Source organism: Sceloporus occidentalis, unplaced genomic scaffold (genome assembly GCF_023333645.1).
Source record: "Sceloporus occidentalis isolate IW3139 unplaced genomic scaffold, rSceOcc1.0.p SCAF_4, whole genome shotgun sequence".
NCBI lineage: Eukaryota > Metazoa > Chordata > Lepidosauria > Squamata > Phrynosomatidae > Sceloporus > Sceloporus occidentalis.
The window spans coordinates 33,978,786-33,998,671 of record NW_028316984.1 but is presented as its reverse complement, the minus strand read 5'-3'; the positions used below and the strand labels follow the sequence as shown (position 1 = coordinate 33,998,671).

General features: G+C 37.9%; 1 protein-coding gene across 1 annotated transcript in view; it reads right to left on the bottom strand.

Moving 5' to 3' along the window:
* LOC149313712 (dual 3',5'-cyclic-AMP and -GMP phosphodiesterase 11A) overlaps window positions 1-19,886 on the bottom strand; it is a 169,407-nt gene that overhangs the window by 104,811 nt on the left and 44,710 nt on the right. The window contains exons 2-3 of the mRNA XM_089523024.1: window positions 9,343-9,432; window positions 6,737-6,877 (exon numbers count right to left, since the gene is read on the bottom strand). Of these exons, the coding sequence (XP_089379150.1) occupies window positions 6,737-6,877; window positions 9,343-9,432 (231 nt within the window). The remainder of the gene's footprint in view (window positions 1-6,736; window positions 6,878-9,342; window positions 9,433-19,886) is intronic.

Below are 19,886 nucleotides of genomic sequence, written 5' to 3'. Positions count from 1 at the left end.
CTGGAGCATCAGGCTTGCTGGCTTTAGGACCTTTCTAAGCACTACTGATGTATTGACCCTTATATAAGTCTACCCAAAATTTTAGGGTCAATTTTGGGGCATAAATTTCTCAATTTATAGCCGAGTATATACAGTATATAGCTTGTTATATTCATGTTCTGCCTTCGTTCCATCGTGGACTTCAAGAAAGTACACACAGGCTTCCTTATCAGCCTCCCATTCACGTACTTATCTGACCCAAATTACTACATCATCATCATCATCATCATTATCATCATCATCATCATCTAGTTTCAGCAAGCTTGATATGAGAGCCTGTATGCTGTAGTGGCTTGAATTTTGAACTAGGACTCTGGGACACCAGGGTCTGAATCTCTGCTCAGCCATGAAACCCACTGGATGACCTTGGGCAAGTTATACTCTCTCAGCCTCAGAAGAAGGCCATGACAAACCCTTTCTGATCAAATCTTGCCAATAAACCCCCATGATAGTGTCATGTGAAGGTCACCAAAGGTCTGAAATGATTTCAAAACACGCAGCAACAAAATCTGATATGTCATATGTGTCAGCATTCCAGATATCTTAAAATCTAATTGCAGAATAATTAACATAGAATTTCTTCACAAGCTCTAACACTATACAGGATCAGCAAGTTAGAAAGAGAAGGATATAACGATCTCTTTACAATCTTCCTTGACTGTATTGAGTGATGTTTCAAGCATGTAAGGGAAGTTTGGATTTTGGATACCTGCCACCTCTTCTTCAAAGTTTTAAAGCAGCAGGGTTGCAATTGCCCTCCTCAGGAGAATTTGGAATGCTACTACTAGTCAAATAGTTATCTTCACCTGGTGGTCCAAGAAAATATATTTGAAAGTGGAAAAATAGGCAGAAAGAAATGAGGGAGGAAAGAGGACAGGATATTTTTTTTCTGCTTTTCTGTTTTTCCTGTAGCACCTCTAGCCAGGATTAAGTGCTATGTAGCAGTGCTCAGAATTGGGACTCAGTAGCAGCACTATCAACACAGAATGGTGCAAACGTTTTTTTTTTTTTTTTTTTTTTTAAAAGGGTTCTTAAGGTGCATGCTTGGGTTAAATATAGGTTCCAAGACTAGAAAGGTTTAGGAGTTAATCTGGAATAGACAACTGTGATCTATATGTGACTCATATGTTATAGTGTAATGGTGTTACGAATACAGATATAATGCTCCCAGCCTTTGCTCAAAAGAGAAAATGAAGAACTTTTGAAGAACTACATCGCAAGGATTTTACCAGTTCTTATGCTGAAGGAAATGAAAGAAAGCATGTAAACCGACACCACATGAAATCACAAACCTTTACAAGAAATTATAAGTTTCCCACTGCCAGCTTCCTCTAACGCATTAGGAAGATAATTAGGCATTAGACTAGCCACAGACAAACATTGCAATCATTTCCTGGCATCACTCAGACTAGAAGAAACAACATGTTGTCTTTTATAATCAAAATGACATCAACTGACATCAGTCATTCCAACTGCAGTGAGGACACTACAGGGAGGTATTAGGAACCTGAACAATAGTTTATCAGTTAACATCCTTTCTTTAAAAACAGGATCAGTTCTTTTTCTGTTGTATGTGGGTTTGTTTGTTTGTTGTTGGTTTTTTAAAAAAGATATACACATAGAGAGAGGAAATGACATTTATATTTTATTATTCCAGCACTTGTCAATGTAAGGAATAGATGAAGAAATCAAAATGATCCTCTAGCCATTGCTGGACAGCACAGTTGGTCCTCTAGCATTCCTTGCTATTGGCTCTCCTAGCTAGGGCTAATGGGAACCACAGTCCAACAACATCTTGGAGGGGAGTAGCTGCATGATTCCCCATTCCTGAAAGTAAGGGGATTTGCTGCCTAGTTTTGTACCAAAAAACAATAGCCCATATCTATTCTTCCAGCCACTTCCAACCCGTAGGTGCTAGTGCTCTCCAAGCTTCTTAACACCAGAGGGAAGTGACTGACATGCTGATTGACAGCACCAATCAATCATAAATTATATACTGATATAAAGAAAAGAGTGCAGGCTGTCTAGCAAACGGTTATGTGGGTGAGGGAGGGAGCAGTTGTTGTAATTACTATTACATCCAGCAAGGATAAACAAAAAACCTATAACCAAAAAAATATAGGCTATAGCCTAGTCAAAAAAACAAGGAAGTAAATAATAAGGCATTTTCTGTTTTGTCTTAAAAACTGCCTTTCTGCTCCTTTCTTGCACTGTTCCTTCCTTCCTCCTTTCTTTGAGCACAATGAGAGAAGAATAATAACCTAAGGAAGCTTCAATTACAGTGCAAAAAGAAGGGAGGAGGAGAAAAATCAAGAAAGGATGCACAGCTACTTAGAAATAATTTGTAACATGTAATTAATTATTTCCCTCAGTAATTGAGGCATAACTAAATTACATTATGAATATATCTTCACTTCTTCTTTTTTGGTGTTCTCATAATGTTTAGGGATTTTTAGGGGGAATGTGGTTTCCAGAAGCAGTGGAGGAAAAATATTACATGGTTCAAAGTTCTGTCTCATGCTTTGCTTCATGCTCTGTTGTGGGTGTTGAGATCAGAATGAAATAGATCGGTGAAAAGTGTGTTTTGTACCAAGGCTAGAAACTTGTAGCATTCAGATATGTGTTTTTAAGTATCTAAAAGTAATTGCTTTTGTTATTTTTGAGAAACAGAAAAGCAGAGAAGTACACTATAACCATAACTACTATTGGTGTCATGGAACTAAGTGTAACTAATCACTTTTCAGAAATAACTCTCTAAGCTCTGTCTCAGCTAAATAAGCCAAGAATGTATATAACATGGAAATTTTATGTTCACTACCACAAATCTAATAGAACAACCATTTTTAAAGTGCTTTCTTGCACAGACAATCTCATTCTGTCACACTAATACATATATTCATCCTGCATCAGGTGCACAAAAGCTTATTTCAGCTTTCTCCAACCTGAGCTCTTCTAGAAATTTTGGACCAAAGCTTCCATCACCATCTGCCAGGCTAGTTAATAGTCAGGATTATAGTTGAGGCTTCTGGGCTAAAACCCAGCTGAAACAGATTTGCACATAGCCCCTTCCACTTGCCAGGAGCAGATCCCAGCAAAACTGGAGCTTTTGCGCTCTTTTCTCCCACCTGCAGATGACCCATGGCAACTGAAGACTCAGAACAAGGCCCTGAGCTACAATAACAGAATCCTAGGTTGGAAGGGACCACAAGAGTCACATGAACCAACCAATGCCATGCAGAGCACACTGTAAATCTTGCAGCCATATTCAGGATGATGAGAGTACAAAATGACTGGAGGGGTGAAGGTTGGAGAAGGCTGGCTTATGCCATAAAAATTGTTAGACTTTAAGGTGCTACAAGACATTTTACTGTTTTTGCTGCAACATAATGACATGTCTATCCATCTGCTAGTTGTCACACAAGTAAACCTTCCAACAAACTTCAAAGCATTAGGCCATACTGTGGCACCATCTCTATTGATTGAAACAAAAATGGCAGAAAATGTTGGTGGTACCTTTTAGGAGCAAAGGTTCATCTTCAAACAAAAGCTTTTTCAAAAAGGCAGACAGGCAAGAGAGAATGACAACATAAGACTCAGCAGTTTACAGGTGCATCTACATTGTAGAAATAATACAATTTGACACCATTTTAACTGCCATCCTATAGAATCTTAGGATTTGAAGTTTTGTAAGGCACCAGCACTCTGGCAGAGAAGGCCAAAGACCTTGTAAAATTACAAATCCAAGTATTCCATAAGATGAAGCTACACACTTAAAGTGGTGTCAAACTGCATTATTTCTTCAGGGCAGCTGCACCCTACATGTTGCCTTCAGACTGCATGTCAAAAAGAGTACATAGATTTAGGCCAATTTAATAAATAATAATAATAACAAATAAACTGTTTATTTATATACTGCTTTTCCTCAAGATCAAAGCGGTTCACATCAGGTAAAACTATGACAAACGTCATAATACAGTAGGAAGAGGCTGGCAAAGTCGTCCTCTTTTTGTCCTGATTGGCAGCTGAACAGACGTCTTTCTCCCAATGTAGCTGCTGTCTGTTAAAGTAGGCTTGGACAGGGGTCAGACAATCTTTATGCATATGTAACTAAGGCACTTTACAAACCGCCCAAAAGGGCAGTCTGCCGACACCAGTGTTTGCGGTGCCATTGGCGCACTTGCGGCGTCATAATGGCGCCGAGATGTGCGGACGCTAAGGAAAGGACGCCCCTTCCTAACCCTAGTATGTGCCAAGCACGTACTTTTTGGCGGTGTGGAACCCGCCTAAGTAACTGATGAACGATCACAGCAAACATCATAATTACTCAATGATTTTAAAAATGTTTACATTTAATCATTGTAACTCTGTTGATTAAGAAGAAGAACAACACCCAAATTACAACAAATCCTTGATAGATGATAAATCAAGAATGCCTGCCTCTAGACTGAGGTTTTCAAAAGGACAGCTACTCCATTTTTTCCTCCATGATCTTTTTTTTTTTTTTTTTTTTGGTAGAAAGATAAGACAAGAGAAAGCATCCAGAAAATGTAGGAGGTTTACAAGGGGAAGATTACAAAGGGAAGATTACATCAACTGTACCTTCTATGAAGTTTTGTGAAAGAGGCAGGACAATTGTGCAAACATAGCCTCATTTGAGAAAAATCCTTGATACTCAATTAGAGTCTATGATAAGAGCTCCCTTTAAGTCTTCATTATCAGTATCAGACATTTCTTTCTCTAAGATTGGCCTGTCAACATTTTGAATTGTAACCATTAATTTAAACCATGTATCTGATGAAACAGTAAGAATGAGCAGGCTAAGCAGATAAAAGAAGAGCAAGGTCCTCAAATGTCAAGCCTTGCCTTTGTACATTTGCTACAGGCAAATATGGAAAGGATCCAGAAGGAGCTGAAAAGACAAACGGTGGCATCCAGTGTTGCCTGCCAGCATTAGAGAAAAGTGTGACTTATCTTTGCCTGAGCATGACTTTGAACATACAGATTTCTGCCACAGGCACAACAATGGTCAGCACTACAAAACTGTCAGTTTAATACAATGTATTTTTTAAATTGCTGAAGGTGTGCAACTAGTCCTCCAGAAGAGATGGCTCTGTTCACAGCTCCCCCAGTGCATGAGACATTGTCACTTACACTGAAGTTCATGGGGCAGCCGATGGAAGCAGGAGCTCCATCTAAAGATTAACTGATTTAAAGGCACATTCCAATCCTAGGCTGGAAAGTATCTGTAAAAAGAGAGTTCAGTACACGCCTCTTTCCTGGTTATCTAAAGCAGCCACTGGAGAACAGGGCAGCAGGTGACAACCCCCCAAAAGTGGAGGTGTGCAGTTTTGAGGCTTGTTGGAGAATTCACCTCACTAGGCATCAGGTATGGATGATCCCTGTGCAATACAAGCTCATGAATGACACACTCATTTTCAATCATTTACAATTGGTTCCTGGAGTTTGAAAAGTCTTGCTGCTACTGCAAGGTAAAAAGTGTTAACTTATAGTGACTTTATCATCACATCAAAATAACAGTGTGAAATGGGTCTTCATATCTATGACATTAGGTCATTCTTTCCTTCTGGTGATATAAAATTATAAATAAAAGCAAAGAGCTGTCTTGCTCTTTCTGAGTCCTTACTTTTATACCATACATCCAAGCAATGCATACTGTCCCTTCTGTTGTACTACTGTCCTTTCTGATTATACAGACTTTATTAGAATCATATTATAAAAATGAGTAAGGTCAGGCTTCATTTTATCATCTAATCTGTTTAAAATGAATGCTAAACTTTTCATACATAAAGCAGGATTAGACTCAGAGGAAGAAAGTGAGGAAGGAACATCAACAATTTAAGTCTAAGATATGCAGATGACACCTTACTATCAGCAGAAAAAAGCAAAGATTTGGAATGATTACTGAAGAAAATCAAAGAAGAAAGTGCAAAAGCAGCTTTACAACTGAACATTAAGAAAAATAAAATAATGACCACAGATGATTTGCATAACTTTAAAGCAGACAATGAAGATCTTGAAATACTTCAAGACTGTGTCCATACCTTGGCTCAGTCATTAATCAGAAAGACTTCAGTTAAGAAATCAGAAGACTAAGACTAAGACTAGGACAGGGTAGAATGCCTTCAAGAAGCACTCACAGATGTAAACAAGAATTTTCCATAGGGTTAAATATGTTTGTTATGCAAAATGTTAACAAAAATACAAATGGGAGGAAGGCAGTTCTATGGCAAAGGTGCCCGAAATGACTTTGCCACACAGGGAGAAATGATCATTTCCTTCTTCACATTCACACCTCCCTCCTGATCATTGCCTGAAAGTGTTCTGCGTACATCTTTGAGCATCAGTCTTGCCTTGCCTTTCTCATTCAGGACTGACTGCTGTCCAAAAGTGGCCTAGGCAAATTGATGCCCAATATCATATACCTGGCCTAATCCTCAGGAAATAGAGGCAGTGGTGGTAATGATTGGAACAGGACTCACAATTACAATTTTTGACCAAGCAAAGTCATTGAAAATTTATTCACCATGTATAAACATATGCATTTCTTAACTTAATTTTGGGCTTTTCAAGGGCATTCACAGAGTAGTATCTATGACAGAGCACAAAATATTTCCTCAAGGAAAAAAGATACCATGCCATTGGTAAATATACTATCTTTTCCAAAACTACTACTTACTGGTGATTCAATGTCTTCAAGAAGCAATACTGAGCAGCGCTCACACTTTAGGAGAGTCTGGGCTCGATGCATAATTTTCTTCACAATTTTCTCTAAGTCTGTCTGTTCTTCAAAGAGGTCATTAACCACCTCCAGCAAGGCCTGTATACATGGAATTGAAAGCTATCACCATCTATTGCAAAAGGTAATAAATACATTACTGTGTGACTTCTGCAACAAAGGTTATAAAAGACACCAGTTACTGATTCTGTTACACTTGTTAGCCTTCTTGTATGTAAATTTAGGTGCATAAATAGCCAAGGACAACTACCTCTTATAACACCAAAGAATAATACTTGGAATATTCTTGAAGGGAGAGTTATTTCTGCGCTTTTCATTTGGCCCTAGATGAATCATGCCCAGCTATGAAACATAGGTCCAAAACATACTGCAGAAATAATCCAGTTTGGGATCGCTTTAACTACCCTGGCTCAATGCTAGGGAACTCTGGGAACTTTAGTTTTGTGAGACATTTAGCCATCTCTGTTAGAGAGCTCTGGTACCACAATAAACTACAATTCCCAGGATCCCCTTGCACTGGACCAAATCAGTTAAAGCAATCTCAAACTGAATTATTTCTGCAGTGTGTTTTGGACCATAATGGTACTGATTCTGGCGGGGGCTGCTCCATGTTAATTTTCAGTCACAGACACTTCATCCTCAGTGTGGTTTTCCCAATATGGCACCCTGCTGCTGATTTGATCTATAACTCTCATCATCTTTGACTACTGATTATACTGACTGGGGTTGATGGGAGTTATAGTACAAAGTGTCTTAAGCTATCATCTTGAGGAAGGCTGCCCTAATGACACCGAAAAGAATTACAGTTGCACTGTAGCCTGTAGTTACATAAACCTGGTGTAATACAGTAAAACCTGTATTATTGAGTGCAGGATGGAAACCATTTGCAGTTGCTCTAAAACTAGAGACGCAAAACAAATTTATTTTCATAAGGTCACAGCTACACTCCTCCAGATTTCACTATCTAATTTATGTGTTTCACAATGCAAATTCTTTTCTTCTCAGTTCTTACACATCCCATATGTTTTAATATAACGTGTCAAATTAATTCTCAGTAGCAGTCAACTAAGTCTTTGGAGGTTGACCAAACATTAATGTGATCTGCTGTTATATGCCTCTGCAAACCACAGTGGCATTACAGTTTAGAATATCAGTGAATAAATATCAGGCAAAAATAGAACAATTTGAAACTTTGAAACTGAGTTTAGGAGAAACTGAGCGACATGTATATTTAGTAGTGGTTAGGTATTGGAGAATTGTTTGCGTATCACACAGCCCACTCAGGCCTTATCCCCTTGTAGGCAATCTGCTTCCTTCAGATGTGATTGGTGTGGCCACACTGTAGCAAAATCTACTTCAAGGATTGGGAGTAGGGGGAGGTAAGCATGTTGGGCCAGCCTTATGAAGAAAATACATCTCTGTGGCTCACCAAAGTTTGGAGCCTGTTTATTTGCTCCAGTGACTCCTTTACAGTATATGCTGTTTGTTTTTTTCTGTTACAACTGATGCTTTGTTTTGTACAATCATTGATTTGGGGATTTAAAGCTCCTACTTTATAAATAGAGATCCCGCACATTTACTCCTTGTATCTCACAAATTTGGGCTCCTCAAGAATGTCATCAGCTAAAACAGAGTTCAGATGGACACCATGGAACAATCCTATCTGCAACTTCAACTAAGCCATTTCTCTTCACAGGTTTTCCCACCGAGTCCTCCCAAGTTTTTTCCTAATGTTTTGTCCTCTCTCATGCCAAATCATGGATTTATGAAGTTGTGATACAGTCTCCTGTTGCTCACTAAAAATGTGTGTCAGCTCCTTTATTTCCCCTATCTCCCACTGTGCTGGCAAATGTCACCCATATGGAGGGGAGATCAAAACAGCTGAAATGTCAATAAATGAAAGCCAGAAAATTTATTTCTACTAGTCAGGCCCCACAGAACACAGGAAAGCACTTTGTAGTGGCTGTGCAATGTGTTCTCATAAGTTACATGCTGTAAAGCCTTGCCATTTAAATCAAAAACTCTTGGCATAATAAAATTAGTGGAAAGGAATGACTACTGGAAGCAATGAGCAAAAATATCAGCAAGCTAAAGTAGAAAGAGAACTGCAAGTTACAAGCAGCTCTTGAATGTGATACAAAAATATGAAGAATGGGAATATAAAATATACAGTAATGCAACTGTTTGCATCTTTAGTTAGAATTGGCTGAACTGTGTTCACTAGACCTTATTCCTGGCTAAGTCTGAGTACAGACTTTATCTGAAAATAAAGTCAGTGGAGTGTCATGAAACTGGTTTCTGAGTAGATATGTACAGAAGTTCATTGTTAATTTGCTCCAGGTATCTGATGGCACTAATACGAAAACAAAAACATGGATAGGTGATATCGTATGAAGTGTGTTCACTAATCAAGATTTTGAAGTGTTGAAGTGTTACTTATTTGTAAATGACCACTTGGCCATTTACCATGTGGTTGTGTGAGATGGTATATTATGTAAAAAAAAAAAAAATAAGTTGCACTGTCCCAAGCTGCAACTTTCACTTACCCTGCTTCTATCATACTCCTTCCTGGAAGCAGCAAACAGCTGAGCATTAGAAATAGCAATCCCACAAAATGGAAGATACATTTCCATTACCTAGAGCAAACAGAAAAATCAACTCATTAAAAGTTGTTGCAATTAAAATCTTTCACCTAGTTCTTACAGAAGTAGTATATATGTTTCTGAGCTGACTCCAATGGTCTGTATCTGTGCTCAAAGGGAGGAAGGAAGGAAGGAAGGAAGGAAGGAAGGAAGGAAGGAAGGAAGGAAGGGATTTTTGAAACCACCACCATTCCCCTCTGAACAGAAAATCAGAGGTCAAGGATATGATAGCGAATTCAAAAACCAACATGACAGCTTCCATTAAGCAGCTGCATTTGTGCCTTGTTTCATGGGCTACAATTCGACCCTCCAAAAGGTTTCAAGGATGGATGGTACCCTGGTAGCAGTTAAGTCTTCCTTTCCCTATCTATCTATCTATCTATCTATCTATCTATCTATCTATCTATTTACAGTCTACATAATGTCAGCTTTGGTGGCATAACAGAAGAAATTGAATTCTGGCCACTGTTATCATCCTTCATTTGTGTGCCCCAGCAGGCTTGATTCATAAAGACACTCTGAAAAAAAGAAAGATAAGAACAGTTAGAGCTTCCCCCTTTCTCTTCTGCTGATGGTATTTAATTTTACTGATCTGCTAGCAGCTTTTACTGTTAAAAAAAGAGGGTGAATTAAGACACTGACATGAAATGGATGCCATAAATTACTTTGTAATATGTCCACTTTCATTCTCTTTAGGCCATCAGAGTAGGATGTTAATATGCATTCTTTGCTTATTTCATTCTTGCTTGCAAGAATTAAAAGTTTCAAAAGTTTTCTACTCACTGGGTGAGACTGAGAGTTTTTACTCATTTTTCAATAACTTTTCATATTTTTCTGCATAAATATTCTGCAAAATATTTGTTAGCAGCAAAATATTGCTTATGTGAAGAAGAATAATCTTTTGGGGTAGAAAACACTGTAGTTTTCCACATAAAGTATGTTTTTTGTCACCAGAATGTTGGGTTTTTTAAAATACAAAACCCACCAAAAGTAAATAAAAGCACTAATGTAAAATGTTTAAAAAAGCACTTTTTTAAAATCTGTGAACTGCCTTGGGTCCTTTTCTGGGAGAAAGGAAGCACAGAAATGAAATGAAATGAATAAATTTTGCCAGCGGAACTACCCACCATTATGAATTCTATAGTATCAATTAACTAATTAATGCATAATAATAACTTCTGCATTAATCAGGCTACCCAGTGAGTTGGACCACCTCACTAGAAAAACCAACTAGGTTAATAACTTAAGAAGGTAATTACTTACTTATATCTAACCTCTGAGCATTCAATCACTTGAGTTTCTACGAGGTATCTGAAGTGGCACTACTGACACACAGTTTTAACATCTCCGCATGAACTTCAGATGTTTCAGATTTGTCTAATTCAAGATTTACTTTAGCATTTCTTCAGCATACTGCAATTAGGTGGTGAACACTTTTTTTCTGGTTATGGAAACTTATCCTGGAACTAGCAAAAACAAACAAACCCAAACCCCAATGGTTGAAGCTTGGTATCAATGTCAGTTTCCTTAAATCCAGACTCAAAAACTGCTGCGCCCACCTAGCAATATATATCAGCAGATATGTTTATAAAAAGGAAACTTTAAAAAAAACCTACACAACTTCAATTTCAGTTTTTTTGAACTTCAATGAAGATTGCTGATATATTGTATTTCCAAGCAGGAGTTTAAACCCAGCCTGAGGCTACAATCTTTGGTTCTCTAAAGTAAGGATAAAATAAACTTAAATTAGAAGACAAAACAGAAATAGTTCAAAAAGAAGATTTTAATATCTTCAGCAGCCTTTGAATTCTCCACATCAAAGGGAAGAATCCTATTGCATTTTGGCTTATTTTCGTCATGGTTCCCCTAGGAACATGTAGAATTTCTGTAGAAAAATGGTAGATTTTAACATGAACAAAACCAAGCAAAAACAATTTCTCAGTAGGAAATTCAGTTGTATTCTAAGGAAAATGTATTCTACAAAAAAGGAGTAGCATCTAAAACCACCGAGAAGGAGAGCAGTAGAACAATAGAGAATCAGGAGTTTTTCTGAGCCTGAAAGCTAGTTCCATATCTTAGATGGACTATATATAGTCTCAGGACTATGTGTTCATCTGCAAATCTATACCCATTTGGCCAGATGGAATCCATAGGGAACTCTGTGGGACTTACTTCCAGTGGTGGAGTAACCCCATCCCCAAAACAGGTTCAACACTTTGAATATTATAAAGGAGCTATTCAAACTTATAGTTTACACTAATACCTCAGACATATTCACCACCCTCACTGGTATCTGCTAGTGATAATTTCTGAGCAGACATACATAAGATGTTGCTGCTCTTCATAAGAAGAGCCATGCTCGATCAGGTGAAAGATCTATCTAGCGCAGCCACAATTTCACAGAAAGTGATAATAATTCAACATTGACACAAAAAGGAGAAAGGGAGGAGGGAAAAAAAGTTAGCAGTACCTTTAAGACTAACTGATTTTTTAAAAAAATTAATTGGGTGATCATATCTCCCTGTTTGAATCAGCCCAGGCTCTGAGATCTTCAGAAGACACCCATTTCTCGAATATTGTTGTTCTTGTTCTTTAGCATGAGTTTTTGTGAATTTAACTCCACTTCTTCAGATACAATACAGAGGGATAGTAAAGCCTCAAGTTATTTAACATATTTATACAGTTGTAGGAGTGGGATATAATGTAATAGGATCCAGAAAGATGCCAAAATGTACAATTTAAGAGACAGACATTATTTCACATAGAGATTATCACCCCATTTCTCTACTCCAAAATTATTTTGCTGGCATACCCATGATAAATAAAACATTTGCATTACTTTGTGTCATTCTTTGCTGTAGAAGAAGATGGCTTTCAGCTTACAGTGAATGTTTACAAGTTAAATTTTAGTTTATCAGTCTATGCCCTCCATTTAACCCTAGTTACTACAAAGGTCAAATGGAGGTGCAAACTAAAATGTCTTTCAGCAACGTTTGTTCTTATTCTGTCCTGACAAATAATAGTAACAATACTACCTTACATACCTTTCAACATTTTATCAGAAGAAAGAATTTCAATTGAAAAATTAAAACTTGCACAATAGCCAAGCACTTGAGCCTTTTCACCTCAAAATTGTCTTCATCTATTATAGTGGTCAGTTATTGTAATAAAATGAGCACTGAAGTAAATGCGTAAGTAAAAAGTGGTACTATTCTATCTAGATTCAAATCCAAATTTGAGGTGATGTCATGAAAGGAAGGCTATGTGCATGCTATTTTATTTTGTTATGGCCCAGGATCAACAGCAATTTAAGATCTCCAGGTATAGTGACTCTGAGCAGAGATCTGATCAATCCTGGGTTGTCTTGAACTGGGGGCTTCTCTCTCAAATCCCTATGAATCCCTGTTCATAGCCCTCTAACTCAGACCTCAGACTGCTTTAATGAGCACCGAGGCCATGAGGAACATCCCACATTTTATTTCTTATTCTTTCAGTCCTCAACTCAAGAAGCTAGAGTCTACAGAAGATTACAGGGAATAGTACAATTTACTCTTGAGCAAGTGGAGATTTATATCATGGCTTGGATATAAATCCTTGTCAATCAATCAGTTCAGTTAGGGGAGCTGAAGGATTGTACTTAGTGGAACCTCAAGTCCCAGCTTGTATCCATGGTCAAGTTTGGAAATAATAAACTAGAAGTAATGACACTGCCTGCAATGCATTATGTTTGAGTGTGTGTGTGTGTTTTTTAAAAAAGTAACAAAATGACTGATAATAGAGTTCCTTTTTGTTAAAAAAAAGTATAATGAACAATGAGCAATTAACTCATAAAACTCATTATTTTGGGGGAATCATGTGGGGGGATTGTTGTCTATTTTTTGTATTTCTAACGTTTAATTTTAAAAGAAAGGAAACAGTAACATGCCAGTAATGTGGCACAATTCAAATAACAAGCCAAACCATCAAGTCACATAAAATAAAACAACTAATCCAATGTTTCGAGATAAGCTTCCAGGCTCTGCCTGTCATACTGGCTACAATGCTAAATGTATTCTGTGTTGGACCTGCTCCTATAGGCTGGCTTGCTTTGTGCCATCGCATCTAAGCTGTTGCTTAGAGCAGATGAATCTCTGATGGAGCAGGACACGTCTTACTTTATCTGCAGTATTTTCCTCCTCTCTTCCTCTGAAAGCACTCTTTGGAAGCACTTGTAAAAACAACCCAATGCACTAAAGTATTTTAAAATTTAGTTAGATTGACCTGCTGATGCCAAAAAAATAGTTGCAGATATAGACTGTTTCACAGTGTCAACAAGGAGAAAGGAAACGCATTAAAACAATCTAAAGAGGGCGTACAGATTTAAATGTAGAGGAGATCCATTTATTTCAGTGAGTCTACTCTAAGGATTATTTCACTTGGATCAACTACTTCATTTTTATCTTAGAGAAAAGAGTTCAGCTGATATGTTTCCTTTTAGTCAAAAAACAATGGTGCTAGGTAATTGTGTGTTCTCTGTTGTTGATGATTATGATGACACTATGCATTCACAAAGCAAAGCTATTTATACCTTGCTTCTGTTATTTCTGAACATATACACTAATGACTACAAAATGGAAAAGACGTGTGCATTCATCTTTAAAAGTCAAGACCCTCAAATCAGCCTGACAACTGCATCTTGGGCACACAGAATGTCAGAGGACTGTATATTTTCATTTCACCTCAAGCAGCTCCATGTTTTAAGCCTGTGGAAGCCTGTAGTTGTAACTAATTCTGCATTGTATACATAAAACACACACAGAGAAATTCACACACCTTATAATTTTTTTGCATTTTATTATTATTATGTAAGCTTTGCAAGCTTTCATGACGAACAACAAACTGATATTACTACTATGTCAAGAAGATCGGTTTTTAATCAAAGAACGGCAATGGTTTAAATTAATGCCATGTAACAGTAAAGAAATGTAATCATAAGTACAAACAAATGGAACCAGTTTATTACTTTGTAAAAGACAAAGGAAACAGGAGTGCAATGCAGACATTGTTAATTAGATTTGGATAAGAGTAGCTCTGCCCCTTAATTATTTATTTAAAATAATTCAACATGAAATCCAGGGTGGAATAAAACAGCTGAAAAGCAACTGTATTAATGCTCACCAGCATTACTTAAAGAGGAGGGCACATACATGAATATCTAAATATAGAATTAATAATTTACTGCAAATTAATAATTTACTGATAACTGGAGCATATTCTTCTGTCAAACTGTGCCATAAATCCAGTGGGTGTCACTTCAGAGGGCTATACAATCATGTGGACATGGAAAACCAAGAGCTCTTTGAAGAAAAGGGAGGGCCTACTGCCATTCAGAGTTGTTCAAAAACTTTAGTCCCATTACAAAACTTCACACACCCAGAAGCCAAAATATAAGAACTTTATCACATGGGCCCTAGAACAGGCCCGTCGTGTTCCAAAAAGGGGGAATGATGAGAACAGGATGGGGCTAAGAATGGATCTTACCACACAGGGGAACACCGCTGCTGCCAACTGACGTTCCCATCGTGTTCAACATCTGTCCCAGAGGGGGCGATTTTTGAGAACTGTTCAAAAGTGCTCTCAAAAATTGCCCCCCTCTGGGACGGATGTAGAACATGATGGGAACGTCCAGCAGCAGTGGTGGTGTTCCTCTGTGCGGTAAGATCCGTTCTTAGCCCCATCCTGTTCTCACCACGGCCCCTTTTGGGAGGCTAAGACAACCACCAGTTGCAACATCATGATTTCTAGAACGATCCTGTCCCACCTACTGTTATGGCTGGTGCTGAAATCCTGCTCCTGAGGGTTTCCCAGATGTACAGAGCAAGTTTTTAAATGTTTTTAGCGCACACCACGTGGCCAAGAGAGAGGGAGAATGTCCTCTCATAGAAGGGATGGAATGAAAGCACTGGATAGTGGCCTTTAAATATGAGCCTTACAGGTAGATGATATTAAATATTTCCCAGATAGCACTTAACCACTGGCTTTTACTGCAGTTGTTGACAGCACAGATTGTTAGGTGGATGAAATGGTTTATATGGTCTAAATTTTTCCCATTGCTTATGAATACCATTCTTTCCCTGTTGTTAGGAACCTAATGGCATTGAAAGCATTGGGGCATTCCAACCTTGGAGTGTACCAAATCAACAGTAAGAATGTGCTGTGAGTGGCTTTCTAGTCGGCTTGGAACAGTCACTAAACTTGCTATTTCACATTAATTCAGGAAGGAAGGAAGGAAGGAAGGCTTTGTTTCATCCTATGGAATATTCTACACATATGACTATCAATAGAGATAATATAATCAAAGAACTTTAAATTTGGGGACATGCTCTCAAATAAGAAACTTCTGGCAAACCAAAACAATTGGAAGCAAAAAGAAAATTAGAAAAATCTATTTTTATATCATTTTTTAAAACACCTCTGAAGATGTTTTTCAAAGATGTCTTTCAAAATAAAAATAAAAATATGCCTGCACAGCCAATTTATTCATGGAGCATAAAGCTTTTTTTGGGGAGGGAGTGCAAACAGAAAACAACTTATTTTTGTTGATAAGCAAATGATTTCTGTAATTAATCCATCCCATGTTTTTAACCTCCACAAACTTGTGCATTCTTCCCCTTTCACAATTATTTGCTGTTTTCCTAAAAATTGATACAATTTGCTTTGCTGAGATCACGAATCCACAGACCAAAATCGATTGCAATAGGGTTAGGTGTGAACACTCAACCAAATCGCATTATGCTCTGGCATCTGTGCAGCGTGTGTCTGGCATTGCTTCTACTCCAGGCCTCTGATCAAATCAAAGCTTAACAGAAGTTTGTCATATTCACCAACATACTTCCCAGGGGACACCACTGTTTTGATTACAAAACCATCCACAGGCTTAAACTATTTTCTATTGGACTGGAATCTCATTGATCTCAGATCAAGAAGAGCATATGGCTCTATTTCTTATGTATTTTGTCTCATCGGATTTCCTGATTCATAGTCCCTTAGCTACAGTACTATGCAAGTCTGTGCTCCTCATTCAAACCTAGGCTCAGCTAAGAGTTTATCGCGTAGCTGTTGGGACACTGATCTATCTTACTTCATCCTGCTCCCCCAATATATATATATATATAACTGTAATCCTTGATATCATAAACTTCATGGGTTTAATGGGCAGGGCTAAAACAAAAATAAATAAATAAATAAATAAATAAATAAATAAATAAATAAAGACACCCTGCTCCCCACCTGAAACACACACCTTCACCCACTCCTAAATAATAAAAACATGCATCCACTCTCACACAAACAACACATAACCATTCAATCTTTCATACTTTTGCATTTATTTACATTATGTACAGTATATTCGTCCATTTATGTTTCTTTGTTCATTCTATTTCTTGGGATGGCGTGGGCTGGGGGCTTGACTGACGCCCAAGGAACCCTCTGGGGCTGCGCCTTTCTGGTGTTGCCAAAGTGTTGCTGCTGGTGGTGAAATTTTCACCTAAATCCCAAATACCTGAAGGGCCCAAAGCAGTAAGAGTAGTGACTCCAGAACCTGCCACTTTATGGTACAGGATGATGGCAAAATTATTGTGCCACAGAACTCCCTGAAAGAGTAGCTCACAGTCACTAGTTCACATTAATGCAAAAGTGGGATGGAATATGAAGAATGTTAGAAGGGGGAAAGTGGCAGTTTTAGAAATGGGGGCACTTTCTAAACTTGCCACTTTTTACTCTCTACAAATTCTGATGGGGATAGTTAAGGGAAACACAGCAAAAAGGTGCATTTTTATGCTTCTACTTAGGGAGGACTATGAAAGAAACAAGCAGCTATTGGGAAATAGTGACATTTGGCCAGCAGCAGCATTCACAGCACCAATGACTGTAGCAGAAAATGTAGTGGCAAGAAGATAGAAATCAGAGCTTGAACCCTCTTACCACCAGGAATCTTCAGACAGGTCTAGGAAACAATCCTGGAAAGTTGCAGTTAGAGTAGAAAACACAGGATTAGATGGTGCAAGGGTCTCATAAGGCAGCTTTCAATGTTCCTATGAGAATAATCTCACTACGACCTTGTTTCTCCCCAAAACAATGTGTTCCTGTAACCCTATTATCTGTAACACATTATTTCCTGTAACATTATTATCCATAACAAGTTACTTCCAAACTCCAGTAAACAAATCTGGGATGGAGTGTTGGGTTGCAATTCCGGACCCAGGCCTCCCAGGCCTCCAAGCATTCAAACATACATCTTGCACAAAGTGTACTAGCTTACAACACCAACACATGAAAAACCTCTGTACAGATGGTGGTCCATATGCTGGAAAAACAGAGGGTACATATCATATATGTGGAGTCTAAGTATCTGTGAAGGGTCTTTGGAAATGGGATGCTTGGACAAACTGGGGTCCTGGGATTGTGCCAAGATGCCCAGCTCTGGATCCTGCCCCCAAAGACACAAACATCCATTTCTGCCTAAAGAAACATCTGAACAATGCTATATTGAATATTGATGGGGGGAGTTGGGGAAGACTCAGTCCCCTCCCTAGATTAGTCTGGAAGGCTGAGCTCTCCCAAAACGATCAGGCAAAATTGGGACACCAAGCTTCATGCATGTCTGAATCTCCTCAGGAATGACTGAACAAAAGTATACAAAATTATTGTTGTTTTGCTATTGCTTTCATAATGCTGAAAGTGTTACTACTATCAGTTTGGTGATGATTATTACAGTATTTTAATGATGATTGACCATATAAGGCAAGAAACTCAATCTCCAACAGCCACTTCATGCTTCTTAGCAGCAACCTGCAGAGATCATATAAAAACTTCAGCCAGGGATGTGCAACCCATGGGCATGACTTAGCTGCCCTGGGTGTGGACCAAGGCATTTTTCATTCTTGTCCAGGATGGTGGAGGAAAAAAATTCCACTGTTCTGGCAGTGCTATTAGGAGCACAAGGGCAATGATCAGTCAGAATTGCCAAGACAGAAGTAAAGTGTGAGGTGAAAGAAAACAGTGATTCTATTACCAGGATGGCTGTAACCCCAACTGAAACAGCAACCACAGCAAGTAATGGTGGAAAAGCAGAAAAGCTGCCCACAAAAATGCTGGGAGCAATGGTGACAACTGACTCCTGTGTAAGTAAGGCAGTGAGACTTTTTAGCCTGAACCATTACCTCTCTTTTTGAGATTTCAGGCTGATCTTAAAAAGAGTTATCTGTATCCTACACCTCCAAAAGAAATTCAGCAAACTAGCTCTGCTAAAGGAATCGAAAACCTGGATTCATCAGCCCACTAGCATGGAAGACACCAGTTATTATTGTTTTTTCCTGAATAGATTTTACACTTTGGATGCCTCCTTTAAATTTAATTATTCTGAAATATAATTCTATTTGTCCACTGTTGGAACATCTGCCAGTTGTTTTGGACTATCTCTCCTTCACTACAGCCACTGCACTCTCTGCTCTAATCTGCTCTGACAGACTGGAAGAACCTCTAGAAGAAGTTTTGAGTATTCACAGCATAAATTAAAGAGGATAAGATAGGAATGATTTGTTACATGAACATAAGTCAAGGGACTTTATCACACGGAGAAAATCAGGGGTTTAAAAAGGCATTTTACAGCGACAGTCACGTGATTGTGGCTAAGATTTTCACACGACGCTGCAATTAGAGAGGACTTATCCTGAGAATAAACAAGAATGCTTCAGCAACAAATAATTAACATGGAATTCCTGTGTATGCATATTATATGCATACTACAGAATATAGCTATTCAGTAAAAATATTCATAACAGGCTATTGTCTCACTGTATTACTAAAAGTAACTTTCACTGACCAAACTCATAAAATATAGGTAATACTAATTAATCATATTCTAAATTGGTGGGTGGTGCTCCTCATTCAAACACCTCTTGTTACATACACTTTATTCCCAGTTACACTGAATAACAGTAATTAAATAAGTATTTTTAAAAACTCCTTGAAATGACTATTTTCCAGTCTATATATTTAACTCCCGCTAACTTATTTGGAGTTTGAAAATATGTCTCTTTCCTGGGTTCTTTTAATATATTTTCAGGTTGTAACTTCTTCAGCAACTCTATGTGGGTGTTTGTAGTTATGAATGTGTGGTGAGAGAGACTGAATGTTTCAGGTATATTTTTATTAAGCATTTTTATTGAAAACAACTTAAAACAAAATATCAAGAATGACAGGCTGTGAACAAATAAAGAAAATGAATAACACAGGAATATCATAAATGCACTTTCAAGATTCTGACAAAGTCTAGTCTTTTAGAAGTATCATTAAAAGTTCCAACAAAAGGACATCAGCAGGTATAACATTTCTGGCAATGTAACAGGATTGTCCAAAGTCCAACCTTGCTCTTCAAATAATGAATAAATTAGAACCATTTTTCA